We start from the raw sequence: 15682 nt of genomic DNA, 5'->3' as shown, positions 1-15682 counted from the left end.
TTATCCATTTTTTTCTTGCATATATTGAGTTTTCTTATAATCCATGTTTGAAATTCTTCTTCTGTCATTTTAGTGTTCTGAATTTGGTTAATGCCCATTGCTAGAGAGCTGATATTCCTCTTTGGGGGTGTGCTTTCCACTTGATTCTTCATTCTTCCAGAGCTGTTTCACTGAGTCCTTCCCATCTGGATCAGCCGTTGCTTCCCACCTTTCAGTTTTCATTTGGAAAGTAATGCGTCCTGTGTAGGCTCTGTTCCAGTAGATGCTGCAGGAGCAAGGCAGATTGCAGGTGCTGCCTACCAGCCTGGATGTGCATGCTTCTATGGTTATTTGATTTGCCGCTAATATGTTGTTCAGGGTTCTTCTACCACAGTTGGGAGTCTGCTCCTGATGGGAGGTGTTACTTGGGGAGCCTGTTTTGGCCTCTTGCCAGAATTTTTGTTCCCTAACCACAGACTCCACTGTTTGCAGTTGACCAGAGGGAGAAATCCAGCCCCAGAGTTATGATCCTACTGGATGGCCTAAACCAGTCTGATCAGCAAAATCACTAGGCTGTCAACTATTGATCTGCTCCAAGGCCCTGTGGATTCACTCTAGTTGCAGAGGGAAAGTGGCTTTTCTTGTATTACCCTACCTCCAGGGGTGCAGCCTACCACTTTTGGTATGAAAGATGCTGGCTGGGGGAGGCGGTGGTGCCCCAGTCTGCCCAGTGCCCCAGTGCCTGTAAGTCCTGCAGGAGTTTGCCTCCCACAAGGGAAGTATTCAGAATTAGCCCATCAAAATGGGCCTGGCTAGTTGACCATAGGTCATGTAAAGGCGGAGCTTGTCACAAGAGTCCCTGCGCTGGGGGAAGGGAGCTGTCTGATACTGTATCACTCCACAGTGGCTGGGCTGTGGACCCCAAAAATGCCTCCGCCTGGCAGCCTACAGAGGGCTAGCACTGGGGGTGACTATTCAAGAGTTGGCAGGTGCCAGATTGGGGGGCTGAGTTATCAGCATGCCCCCTCGTCTCTTTTATGTCACCCTCCCACCATCTCATGCCTGTCCAGCAGGAACTCTCACTCTTTCTGACCCACCCTGAGAGGGCCTATTTGCCTGCAACAGTTTCCAGGTTACAGTCCTCTACTTAGTGTTGACCTCCATTGCTCTGGACCCACTGAGTGCCAGAGGCAAGTTACCTGTCTCCTAACTACCTCCAGTGGTAGCTCAGACCAGTCCCTCCCCCATCCAGTGCATTCCTGGCACAAAGCTCCAGGGAGTTCAAGATGCTTCCCACTATTATCTCCTCTCCACAGAACCCCACGTCTCCTGCCACAATTTTACACCAACTTCAGGCAGATCCCTGTCTGAGTGGGCGTAGAGGTCAGTGGGGAAGCAAGATGTTCTCCTGTGGATCTGATCCAATTTCACTGGCTGGCCAGAGGGGCACAGCCATCCCATGCTCTATTCTCTATTGTTTGTCTCACACTCTCTAGATTTCATGATCCTGTCTCCTGTTCATCTTTTCTTTTTCCTGTTTTGTGTGTCCCACACTGATTCTCTGCCAATTCACAATGCTGTTCTTGTGCGGGAGCAATCCACTCATGTGTAGCAGACTGAGATCTATGCCACCTTCTCTGGGAGCAGGAATGCAGGAGGTTACCTTTACTCTGCCATTTTTGTCTCTTACACCACATTTTCTTAATCCACTTGTGAATTGATAGGCATTTAGATTGCTTCCACACCTTTGCAATTATGAATTCTACTGCAATAAATATTCAAGTGCAGGTATCTTTTTGAAATACTGACTCTTTTTTATTTGGGTAGATACCCAGTATTGGATTGCTGGATTGAATGGTAAGTCTATATTTATTTCTTTAAGGAATCTCCATATTGTTTTCCATAGAGGTTGTACTAATTTGCAGTCCCACCAACAGCATATTAGCATCCCTTTCTCTCTGCCTCCCTGCCAGCATCTATTGTTTATTGACTTTTTAATAATGACCATTCTGATAGGGGTAAGGTGATATCTCACTGTGGTTTTAATTTGCATTTTCCTGATGTTTAGTGATGTTGAGCATTTTTTATACGTATGTTCACCATTTGTCTATCTTCTTTTGAAAAACATCTGTTCATGTCTTTTGCCCGCATTTTGATGGGGTTGTTTGTTCTTTCTTTGCTGCTTTGTTTGAATTCTTTGTAGATTCTGGATATTAGCCCTTTATTGGATGTAAATTGTTTCAAGCACATTGTTACTGTCATAAGTAAGTACCATAATTAAGTGGCACATTAGCTCATGATCTCTGAGGTCTCACAGACAGGCATTTAACTGCAGAGCTTATTGGCAGTGTGAGTTTGGGCAAACAACCTATTTTACTGATCCTGTTTACTTGGTTTTAAACAGAACTACTCACAGTATCTGATTTATAAGGCTATTGTGAGCATGAAATGAGGAAATGCATTTAAGGCTCTTAGCATAAAATCTGGCATATATTAATAAATACTACAGAGTATGTGGTAGCTAATAGTCTTATATTGATTGTCATTATTAGTTCTGCAACTTCATGTTTCAACAGGTATTATAGTTTGGATGTTTGTCCCCCTAAACTTCATGTTGAAATTTTATCCCCGATGTTAGAGGTGGAGCCTAATGGGAGGTGTTTGGGTCATGGGGGAAGATCCCTCATGAATGGCTTTGTGCCATCCTCATTCTCACTCTATTAGTTCCCAAGAAAGCTGACTGTTTAAAAGAGTCTGATATCTTCCTCCCCTCTCTCTCTTGCTTCCTCTCTCACCGTGTGATCTCTGTACACACCAGCTCCCCTTTGCCTTCCACTATGAGTGGAAGTAGCCTGAAGCCCTCACAAGAAGCAGATGCTAGCACCATGCTTCTTGTATAGCCTGCAGAACCATGAGACAAATAAACCTATTTTCTTTATAAATTACTTGGCCTTAGGTATTCCTTTATAGTAGCACAAATGGACTAAGACAACAGTTGTTTGCAAAACCACTCAAATGTGTATATGTTCATGCACATACTCACACACATACATACACATACCTCTTGTATGGAAAACCATGCACTATGAACATACACACAGAGATATCCAGATGACATGACTTGTGTTCAAGTAACAGTAACAGTTCAATAACATCACTTGTGTTTGCAAAGAATTAGAAACATAAAATTGTATCAATGGAGATTATATACATTCTAATATTTCTATATTTGAAATGATATTTCACCATTAAATAATGTGTGCTGGCATGAAAAGATATCCAAGACATTAAAAAGTTAATTGATAAAATGGCTACAATATAATTCTATTTAAATTTTTTAAAAATCCCAAGGCTTTTATGTAAAGGAAACTTCTGAAAATAAGTGGCAACTGAAAACAGTTGCTTGATAGGGAGAGGAATGCAGAGGATTTTCTCATATCTCTCACATCACTGTGAGAGAGATGCTCTCATGGTGAAAGGATACTTCTGTAATTTATGCTTTATGTAACTTTTCAAATGTTTTCCACAAAGTCTTTTACTCCAAAACTAGCATAAAGGAAAATATCCCCCATAACTTCTAGTCAAGCTAAGAAGGGTATTCCAACAAGATGTTGGAGGAAGGGAATGAGAAGGTTGTGTGTCTCTCTCTGACTCCTCCTTGGTGCAGAAATTATGGATTCATGCTAATATCCATTGATGACTTTATTTTGTGCATTGGCTACAAAGTAATTTTCTTCCCAATTTAACTATAAAAACATGTATACCTAAAGATCAATCAAGGATTTCTAAACAAAACAGCTTTAAGCAGGGATTTATCAGGTATTTCATGGTTTTCCTCAGTGCAAAGATACAGGTTATGTCTTAGCAAGGGCAAGTTATTTAGGCATATTTTATTTTAAAATCATATTTTTAAAGTAAAATATATCTGATCTATTTCCAACTGTATTATTTTTACATAGAGTTGCTGATTGTTCCAAGAATGTTCACTTATAGTAGATTTTTTTTTTTAATAAATGCAGACCAAATGACTTATTCCTCCATATCTCTAATGCCTGGTAGGTACTCAACAAATGTTTTCTGAATACATGTTAATTTGATGAAAAACTAAATGAATGAGGAGAAGTGAATGATAAAACCTTAAGCAAATTTATTTGTTTAATATATTAATTATACAAGCAAATACAAATTAGTTCATATATAATTATGGAAATATTAAGTGAACTGTATACAGTTTATTCCTTATTTATTATATTTAAAAAACACATGTTAAAGAACTCCTTTAGGTATTGTTAAAGAAAGCTCTCTTACAGATGCATTATAAGGAGAAGTGCAAGACAAATTCTCATACTCAGCATTTGTAGACCAGGTGAGCACTATTCCTCACTGCCAGGAATAATTATACCTTACTACCACGGTCTGAATGTTTGTGCCCCTCACAATTCATATATTGAGATCCTAGCCCCCAAGGTGATGGTAGTAGGAGGTGAGGCTTTGTGGAGATGATTAGGTCATGAGGGCAGAACACTCATGAATGGAATTAGTATCCTTATAAAAGAGACTGGAGATAAATCTCTTGCCCCTTCCACCATGTGAGGTTAGAGTGAGAAGAGAGGTGGGCCCTCAGCAGACACTGAGCCTACTGGTGCCTTGATCTTGGACTTTCCAGCCTCTAGAATTATGAGAAATAAACTGTAGTTTATAAGCCATGCAGTCTATGGTACTCTGTTATAGCAATCTGAATGGACTAAGACATATGCAAAACATCACAGATTCATAACTTTATACTTGATAGATTCCACATTTTAATAATATGAATCTTTTATAGTAACAAAATATTACAGGTATTTTTCTATTTTCTTACTGTTTTGAAAATTTTAATTAGGCAATATTTTCCTCTCATAAATCAGCACGGCAAAAGGAAATATGAGGAAAGCAAACAAACGTTAGTTCTGTCAGTTTTATTTTAAGATGACCATGGAAACCACTCAGAGGAAATGGTAGGCTTGATTATGTCTTAAATCCTTTATGGTTTTATTCTGTGACAGGTGACTACTTCAATCAATTGGGCCAATTAGTAATCATTAGATTAAAATCTATGCAAAAAGTTTCCTTTTAGTTGTACATCTTTACCCTCAAAGAGCCATTCTCAGGTGTTCAGTCTAACAGTGGACCAGTATTCGGTCAGGCATCTACTTAGGCTCCAGCCTGAAAACTTCAAATTAGTTTCTCAATAAGAAGGCATCTCTACTTAGTGGCTAGATGGAAGCTTTGTCATTTAGAGGGATGTGGATTATAACTCAAGGTTCATTGCTTATTAGGTTCATGGCTTCTGCGTCTTGTTTTCCTGCCCTGAGTAACAGATATGGTAACAGAAGTCTTATAGGGTTATTGTGAGCATTTGCAAGTTTATCATAATTCCAAGAAGTTTTATAGATCATTGGGCTATTAATGTGGATTTTAAGATTAGTGTTCTTATTCTCAGAACTGTTTGGGCTGTAAGAACACACAATGGCTAAAGAACCCTGTAATAGGCCCACTCCAAACCCATCCCACTACCAGAATCATGGAAAGGGCAGCAGGAACTGCTTGTGTCATTAGTTTATCTTAATACCCACTGGCCCATAAACAAGCCCATTTGTCTATGTGATGTTGAAATTTAACTGAAGACATTAGTGACATATTGAAAACAGATTTTCATTCTAAGAATCTCCGTAAATTATGGTACCTCAGTGAAAAAGGCTAGGAGGCTTAGAAAAGTTTTATCAAAGAATCAGAATCCAGGCATTTACTTGTACACATCCTAGCATTTTTCTTGCCTTTTTTGTTTTGTTACCCCTAAAAAATATTCATCAAGTGGTTTTGGTCCATGTAGGTAGGTTTTTAAAAGATGTTCTAACCTGAAATTTAAGATCAAGAAAGAAATAATCTTCAATTAAGGTCATTTCAGAGGTCACATAGATTAGCATGGAAAAACTGAATATTTAAAATGAGAACTTAATTGAGATTTAATAATGGAAATGGCCAATGGTTCTAATTGGCACTTCAATAGCATTGATTGTTAAGAATACCTGTTGATTTTTAATAAGAATTTTATATAGGGTTGTCCCTTAAGTAAAATTATGCAAGCAATAAATGTATAATTATATTTCTACTAATTTGTAATAATAATATGATTTTTAGGCATGTTTCATTTAATAAGATAGAGTCAAATATAGCTATGAAGCTATATTCCTAATGTTGACAATAAATAGATATTCACTGAGATATTATTTTAATTTTAATAAAATTTAGACTATATATGTAATAATTGCATAATCTGGGATTTGTTGAAAAGTAATGAGATGCACAATTTTAACAGTAAATAACACCAGAGTGTTTAAACCTATTGGATGTTATCTCAGCTGCTCTGGTTTTAATACAATGCTTTAGGAGCCTGTTCTCCCAATTGAGCCTATAAAAATATACAGTACCATTCTTCCCTTAACCAATAAGCACATGTAATTCTAATAACTACTAATCCTTGCATAACAATATAGTATATACAAAGTACTTAAAAATTCTTAATTAAAATCTTGTCATATAAACTTTAATTAACACATAGCATTATGCATAATGGATATAGTACAACCAAAATAAATGCCTCCAATAAAATCTATCATGCTCTAATAATTCAATAGTATTTTTATGCTGCTTTTATGAAATTTGGATTTATTCTATTTATATATTTACATATTATATATACACACACAATAACCTAATATGTATTGTAATGCTTGTATTCTCAGCCTCTTTTAAACTATGTATGTATAAGGTTATTTACGGATTCAGACTTAGCCTGGCAACTCTGTGGTTTCTAGAACAGTGTCTTCCAAATCACTGGAGTTCAATATGTATCTGTTGAGTTGAATCAGTGATGCAAAGTATGTAAGAGATGAAGCTGCGCGTGTTAATGTGAAAGCAAAGCTAAGCATAAGCTACTGTTTGATCAGCGCCTATACGCATGTGTCTTTCGTGGGCAGATTTTATTTTTATTCCTTTAACATCATAGTTACACCTGAGATAAATCTGAAGGCATGCTTTCTAATGGCAACCATGATTCATCTCCAACTCTGTGTGTGCGCACGTGTGTGTGTGTGTGTGTGTGTGTGTGCGCACGTGTGTGTGTGTGTGTGTGTATGTGTGTGTGTGTGTGTGTGTGTGTGTGTGTGTGTGTGCGCGCGCGCGCACGTTGGGAGAAGTGTCTGTGCACAGCTATAAAATCCTGTAGCTCTGCTGGTTTCTGCTAACGAGGACTCTGAACACAAAAAAATGATATTTCTACAAATCCAGCTGCAGAATGATTTATTTGGAATTCGTGCTTTGTTTGGATACTTTTCCTCTCATGTCCGAGGCAACACCTTGCACACGGTGCTCCTTTCTCCCATTGGTTGTCAGATGTGCTTGCGAGACTGAACTCTGTAATAACTGTTAGAGAGAAAGTTTCTCAAAAGTAAAGGAATGTGTCTGTAAGAGGGAGTTGGGGGTGGGGAATGAAGGGGAAAAGACAGAAAGACAGAAATTATATATCTAATAGGCAGAATCTTTCAGATTAAATAGAAGACTTTCTTTGTACAAAAACACACAATTAGGTAAAAAAAAAATACAAAATTAGGTTTGTTTAGGTCAAGATCCTCAGTTGAGTTGAAGTCTTTCTGTTTTCTTATGGTGTAAAATGTACTAGCATTTCACATCACCTTCATTTCAGTCACAGGGTCTGAACATGCACATGTTTTCCTGGCATCTGCCCAGTAGGAAGGTGATCACCATCAAACTGAAGAAGTGGTGGCAAAAGGAGTGATTTTAAAATGTATCACATTCTTTATAAGATGAATAATAACATAGACATTTACAGTCACCCAAAAGAAGAGGTTAGTGTTAGCACCAGTCTTGGTGGACAGAATTAGATTATTTGCCAAAGAGTGAAAATAGCAGCTGAGGCTGTTAATGCAATGTACTCACATCCTCTTCACAAACACCACATAAGTGTTATTATTAAATATCTGCTCGCCTCTCCTTTGCCAGCTTTTTGTCTGGTTATTTATAATCCTAGCAGTTTTCTCCATTGAAAAATACAAATCATTTAGCAAAAGGCTCTTAAAAAAGAAGATGTAAGCCACCCTGGGTTAGGCACACAATTGTTCCATGTTTCAGTTCCCGTCGAATAACATCAAGGCCCCCAAATAGGACAGGTCCCTTTAATGCACAAAATAAGCAGAGACGAAAACCTTTCCTTAATAAAAGCCATGGTTCAGCTACACTTGCTGAAGGCAAATAAACAGTCCCGAATTGACACTCAGACAGAAATGCGTATAAATTATTCAGAATGAAATGTTCAAGTAATATTAACCTAAAGGTATAGTCATCAATTTTGTCCTGACGGATGGCATTGGGTAGTTAGTATTCAAGTGTTACTACATAAATAAAATTGATTTATGCTAACTGAGAAGACTGAGAAAAATTTTTATCGGGATGCCCAAATTCTGTTCCTTCTGGCTTGATCAATCACCTCTCTACTGAACTGTGTATCGTTTTCTTGCAAAATTCTTAGCCGAGAAATTGGGCTAAGGCAAAATGAATAATACATTTGCTGCAGTGTTAGACTAATGACCCTTAAGTGCTTTTAAAAAATGAGCAGCAATGACTGCTTCCCTTATGAACAGATATTCTCTTTCCTTCTCTCTCTCTCTCTCTTTCTCTGTGTGTCTCTCTCTCTCTCCCCCTCACTCTTGCTCTCATTCTCTTGCTCTCTCACTCTCTCTCTCTCTCAGAAAGAAAATAATTAAGTCTTGAGTTGGCTGACTGTTTTGGAGGTGGAAGTGATGAGAGGGTGAGGAATCAATAACGCCAATCGAAGCATGCATGCAGTACATCCATTTGGTTTCCTTTCTTCGCCACCCCCGTTCATCTTGCTTCTCCCACCCCCACCCTGCACTTTTCAGTCCCATTTCAGGTTGGAGAGTTCTGGTTTGTGTTAATCATTTTCATATTTCCTTTTACTGTTTTCATAGCGCTATTGTGTTATCATAAAGACATTGATCAAATGGTGACAGGCAAGACAGAAAGCTATTTACTTTGCAAAAATAGGAGGGATCTCTGACAGGGCTGCATGGCTAAAATCCTGGCTGGCATTTGTGATGCACGAACAATTTTTATCTCTCCCTGAGTGGGTCCCTAAAGAGACACAATAGTGGCTCAAGTTTCTGTACTGAAATGTCTTTTAAAATCTGCATAAAGCAGCAAAGATAAGACAAATGCCTACATTAAATATGCTTAAAAAGGAGCTTGCACAAGGATAATTAAAGAGAAAGGCAAAACCTCTGGTTGAATGATGTAGGATTATTTTGAATTAACTTGCTCTAAAACCATTGAAACAGCACTTCAGGTGGAAATGAATTTTTGGATTTAGAAAGAGAGGTACAACCACCATTTTCCGGGTGTGTGTGTGTGTGTGTGTGTGTGTGTGTGTGTGGTGTTAGCAGAGAATGTAATTGGTAGACAGCTGCTGCAAATTGAATTGTTCTCTAAAAAAGTAGTCATTTACAAACTAGCATGAGGTCAGGTAACCTCATTATTCCCTTTGCAGTTCCCATTAGGTCAAAATAGCAATCCCTCTGCCATTACTTTCATCTTAAGAAGCGTGGGCTAGTTTTGCCCTTTTAACTTGAGCTTTTTATTCTAGGGAAGGATTAGACTCCACATCGCCGCTGTTTCTTTTTCATTTCATTGCCATTCTATCTTTAGGGGAAATCAGCCTCACATTGTGTTATTCTTATGTCCCTAAGTAACGTTTCTTAAAAAAAAAAAAAAAGACGAATGCCTTTCAATAAAGCAGCCCCAGTTTTATGGAACTACCAAAGTGAAAAGAAAAGAAAAAAAAAAAAACTTTGTTATTTAAAAAGGGCACATAGCATTATAGCAGTCAAATCCCTGAAGTCTAATGGTGAAGTCATTGATGCATTATTATTCTTAGGCTCCTCTTCTTTCAAATAAAAGTGTAAAGGAAATGATTTAAAGCCTAAAGGATATCACTGGACAGGAGCAAAAAGACATGCCTTCTATTCCCTATTGCTCAAGCTAAGAAAATGAACACTCTAATGGATGTTTAGGTATCAGGCCTCAGAGTTAGAGTTTTCCAAACTGGAGGCACTCATTTATAAGCACGAACACACACACACACACACACACACACACACACACACACGCACACACACACACGCACACACACAAACCAGACAAACACACACACACAGCCTTTCAGATGGACACACTCCCAGATATTCCCAGGTTCCATTGCCCCATTTTTTTGCCTGTGCATGACAGAAACATATTACTAGGTATTAAGTTGGAGGCATAATAAGACCCTCTAGCTAATAGTAACATAGCAACTGCCGGCAGCCCTTCTGCAGAGCTACATAAATGTTTTTCAAACACCTGTTTCCTTCTGCCACTTTTCCATTTCATCTGTCATTATGGTCTAATGATTTTATTATAAAGATGAGTCTTTCTATAGAGGTTAAGTGAATCCAATTTGCATATAATGATATCACGGGAGAAGGGAAAGGTGGAGGGAAGTGCTGGGAGGGAAGTGGCTATCGCCAGTAACTGATTTACTAAAACTCCTTCCAAACTGCCAAACGATAAAAAGCCACTTTGCTGAAGTTATTAGTGACAAAAAGTCTTATGTACTTATATGAGTAAGGAAAGCATAAATATTATCCTATTTAGCTAATAGTTTTCCATCACAATATATTATAAAAGGTTGGTTGTAGTTTGATTTCCAAGCACAGATTCTTTGGACAAAGATAGACTTTAATTAGATTTCAAAGTCTCCAGTTGCCATTTACAGCTGGCTATGGGAAAGCTAGGCTTTACAAGTAGGGGGAAAACGTAAAGTTTCACAACTTTTTCTAAAATCTGATGTACCTCAGCATTTCCTGTTTTTTTTTTTTTTTAAATCCGCGATTATAGTTACCCAAGGAGGAAGGCTGACATGTCTTCTATGAGCGTGAGAGGGATGGGTTGTTTATTTTAAGGATTTAATGTTCAATTAAAAGAACTCATGAATAGATATAAATAAACAAAATCACAAGAGGGCTAAATAACTTTTGTTGTTGTCATTGCTTTTAGTCTATCAAAGGGGTGTCCAAAATGAGGATCTCGTGTGGTAGCGACTAGAATAGTGTTCTGTGTATTAGGGAGTAAGATTTTAGCCCCTAACTTACAAGAAGAGAGCATACTTGCCTCTCTTCGGTGGGATTTTGCAGGTAGGTGGGGTTTGATGGGGAGACTGGCTGCTGGTAACCTGACCGGTGTCTGTTTCAGAGGGAAGCTGGCAGTCCCACACGTTCACTGTTGGCCTCCTGCCCACCCCACATCCCGCCCCGGGCAGGGACGTTCTGTCCTGAAAGCATCCTCTTGCCGACATATTACATGACTTTTGTTATATCTTATCTTGTTTTAGCTATATTTAAGCTTAATATTTCCCAGAAGAAAATCAAAAAACCTTCTAGTATTGATAAAATTTAGGACAGATCTTATCCCTAGCAGCAAAACACTCAGCAATCATTTCCAAGTTTCTTCTATGTAGGGCTCATTTTTGCCATTGTATTTTGATGCTCATTGGCTTCAATTTTAGAGATGTTTTTAAGCCTCGTTTCCAATTTCAGAGGCACCCATTATTTTGTCCTGTATTTTCCAATTTACAGGCACACATGAAACTGTTAGAATAAGTGAAATAATCAATGGAGTGCTTTGTAAAGCTTAGAGGCAGAAAGAATAACATCAAAAAGCATTGTTGGTGTTATTTGTGGATCAGGATTCAGCATAATGTCTTTAACTTGCACATGGCTTCTCCAGTTGAGATAACTGCAGCCTCCCACTGCTCTCTTCTGCATACCCAATTTTGTTGTTAATGGTCTCCAGCTGTAGTTGACTTACTTCAACAGTTTAGTTTTGTGCTCTCATCTCTCATCTCTGAAGTAATTGCAAAGACAGTGGAACTTGAGACACTGCTTAAGCGAGTAATGATAAGTTAGTCCTTTGGCTAAGTAGCAGGCCACCCTACAGCTTCACTTGTTTTTATAAATTGTACAAGAAAGCAGAAAAATCTGAGCAGCAGTTCAGCAGCTCCATCCTTACTTTGCAACATGTATATTAAAATATAGCATCTAGCCCTTTATCAATATTACTTAGATCAGACTTGACTATGTGAGTTCCTTTGACAGTTATAAATTGAATCTCTTCAATAAATGAGTGTGGACACTTACCGTCATGGATGCACAGATCATCTTAGATATTTCTTTCCATGCTTTAAGACTGTGCATCCTTGGAAATCACCTTTACTGAACTTTTTTTCCTCTCCCAGCTCCTGGAAAGTCAATGAGTCTATGAGTTGCTCTTCTATTTATTTGACAACCACTTACTAAGGCTTTACCGTGGCCCAGGGCACATTCTCAATATGGTTGCTAGAGAGGTGCATAAGTGGCTCAAGAACCCTTCTGCAAGGTGGCTTGCAGACCGTGGGGGGCATGCAGTGAGCTCATAAAGTGATAAATTAACACAGTGTTTTCAGATACTTCAAGTATTATGGAGAAAATGAAACAGATTGATGTTATAGAAAGTGACTTTGGGGACAAGAAGGAGGGCTACTTTAGGTTGGATGGCCAGAGCAGGTCCTGACGAGGAAGTGATCCCTCTCTTTGAAAAAGTGACACTGGAATGACTAGAAGGAGGGAGCCAAATGAAGATCAGAAGAAGAAAGGTGTGGGCAACAGCTATGTGCAAGTGTTTAAAGCAAGAAAAATCAGAGTTAAAAAAAGAAGTATGATAGTTGAGGCAGGATTATAAGGGGAAAGTGACGAAACATGAGGTAGAAGAACCAGATCGAGAACCAGACCATGTAGGTCCTTGAAGTCTTGTTAAGGAGTTTGAGTTCTACTTTAGTGGACATTGGAAGCCATCGGGGTGTTTTAAATAGAGACTCACTATTGCCTGAGTTAAGTGGCAAACGAAACGCTGCCCTCGGTGAGGCTGCAGGCTGTCGGCAGGCTGTGGGAGAAGTCTGGGAAAGGGATGGTGGTGGTAGCATAGCAGGAGAGCAGGGGGACGGGTATGGCCATGCTGGGGGCAGATGCCCGAGGACTTATGGTCGGATGGATGGTGGTGCCACTTACAGAGATGCAGAACACTAGGGAAGTAACAGGTTGGGGATGAGGAGAGGGTGGGAGCGAGAGCTTTATCTTGACCGTGTGTCTTCGAGAGCACTGGGACGTCTCTGCGGAGGTGGCAAGTGAGGAAGCATGTGTGCAGATCGGAAGTTTGGGACCAGGTCGAGACAGAAGTGTACTTTTATGGTCATTGGCATAAATCTGGACTACATGGGATCCTTTTAAGTTTACTTTTTATGAATTCTATAATATATCTTTCTTTTCATTTGTTTTTATACTCTATGCCTAACTTCCTCCAATTGTGCTCAGGATCCTCTTGAAACCCGTTTTTACCCATAAAGCTTTTCCTGGTCAAATGGGAAGAAAGTGCAGGTGGTAACTCCCGTTGATGTCTTGGTGACAACATGGGCACTAGTTGTCTCTCAAACACTAAGACGATAAAGTATAAATACACAGTAATCACTAATTACCCACATAATCATGGTTTAAGCTGTTTCAGTTGGATATCTAACTATTCCCACTCTGGGCATATTTTCAGTGGTGTCTGTTGGGGTAGGTATGATCCTAGTAGACAGAAATCTGTTTAATTTGCTTTGTGGAGACTGGAACAGTCTTACGTGTATAAGGAACTGTAATAAATATAATTTAATAGAAAAAATGATAAATGAATCCTGCATAAATAGCTCACATTTCCAAAAGGACCTTCAAAATATTTCCTTTATCAAATGGGAAATCCAATTTGTTCTCAATATGCTTTTACTTTGAGTTGTTGATAGTTGCTATTAAAATTTTGTAAAATAAAAACAGATTTTTTTATTCTTACATTGAGAGGAGCAGAATTGTTTTTAGGTTATTTTACTGAAATAATCACTTACCTACTTTATCAAGTAATGATCTATTCCAAGCCAGCAGGAAAGAAAAAAGTACTGTAACACCTGTGAAATTTATGCAGGTAGACTTTTTTTCACATTTTTTTTTTTTTTTGATTTTTACATTTTCCTTTTTTTGTTTAAACAAATGTGCACCACAATGTTTCAACAAGTAAGGCAAATGCCATGAATATGAAAGCTCTAGTTTGCAATATACCACATCTAGAACCCGGGGAGGTGAACTAGACGGAAGTGGTAGTCATTCTAATTAAACAATCAGGTAACATCATGACAAGTTGGTTTGTGCATCAAAACTGTCCATTTAAGTTTCTTTTTTCTTGATGATCAGAGGCCCCACGTTGTCTCCAGTCCCCTCGTTGTGTTTTGTGTGAGCCCCATCACAGAATGGGAACTTTTTGGATCTCCAACAACGGCAGTATACAGCTTTATCTCCCGAATCCTCCATGTCAAAAGCATGTACTACCTTGGGGTTGTCTTTCTGGATGTGAAGGTTTACCGTTGCTTTATTGCGATGATCTTTAACATAGAATCTTTTGTAAGCTAGATAACCGATTGCAGCTGTTCCAGCAGCAATGGTAACTGCTGGGATCCATTCAACTCGTACGCTGGAACTGGAGGTCAGACTCATGGCGCCGTCGCTTACAAGGCATATGCACAGGACACTGGGCACAAACCGGCTCGCATGGACAGCGGGAGCCAAGGTGCCAGAGGCGTCCTAAAGGCACCGACCTTTTTTCACATTTTAAATTCACTAGATATAACTGAATTCTCCCTGTTCTCCTGCCCTCCCCCATCTTAGCTGCATATTTCTAATGAACATCATATGGATTGTAATTTTCTAATTAAAAAATTAGCAAACAACATTTTGACATAATAAAAAGCAAACATCATTTTTAAGCTGTCTCCCTGTACATCTACTTATTCATGAGACCAGTCAAATTATGGTATCCATGAAGAATGCTAAAGCAGTAAAGAATTTAGTACAAATTGCAGCTGGAGTTGTTGATATAATAAGAATTAGCCCAAACAAATACAAACAAATAAAAAACTTCATATGTGGGAGAGTGTACCTCAACCATGGCAGATGACAACTTTACACAAGAGATGGTGCTGGTGGAAGTAAAATTCAATGAGGCCAAACTACTTGGTGAAACAAATCATTTGACTTACAGACTTACAGACTGGTCTAGAGATTTCCAAAGAGTTCCTAAATCTCAAAAACTTCATGGAACATTCAGTGTATAAAACCATCACATTTATTACACATTTCATTTGCAGCTATCATAAGGACACAGGAGATGTTCCAGCTTAGCATGGAAGAAACTGACTGTCAGGGTAGATATTCTGAAAAAAGGTTTGAAAATATCTGAAGGCAAAAGAGCATCTGAGTTAAGAGCCTGCAGTTGAAGAGCTCCTTGGAAAGAGTCACCTTGCACCCTGCAGAATGTCACTGACTCACTCACATGCAAGGTGAAGGGAATACTAGTAATTGCTTCACAGGGCCCTGAGAGGATTAAATTAGATATTGCAATACATTGCTTATCACAGTGCCACAGAGCAAACGCTCATGAATGTTATCTATTACCATCATTATTAATTATGTTGACT

At 38.7% G+C, this 15682-nt stretch overlaps 1 protein-coding gene across 1 annotated transcript; it reads right to left on the bottom strand.

The window, feature by feature from the left end:
• Positions 1-14143: 14143 nt before the first annotated feature.
• Positions 14144-14798, bottom strand: LOC123648468 (CDGSH iron-sulfur domain-containing protein 1-like). Its single transcript, XM_045566292.1, has one exon. It carries the CDS (start codon positions 14700-14702, stop codon positions 14376-14378), a length of 327 nt encoding a protein of 108 aa, XP_045422248.1. The 5' UTR covers positions 14703-14798; the 3' UTR covers positions 14144-14375.
• Between the last annotated feature and the right edge of the window lie 884 nt (positions 14799-15682).

Source organism: Lemur catta, chromosome 12, assembly GCF_020740605.2.
Source record: "Lemur catta isolate mLemCat1 chromosome 12, mLemCat1.pri, whole genome shotgun sequence".
Classification (NCBI taxonomy): Eukaryota; Metazoa; Chordata; class Mammalia; order Primates; family Lemuridae; genus Lemur; species Lemur catta.
The sequence above is the reverse complement of the archived record's forward strand: the minus strand, read 5'-3'. Positions and strand labels throughout refer to the sequence as shown.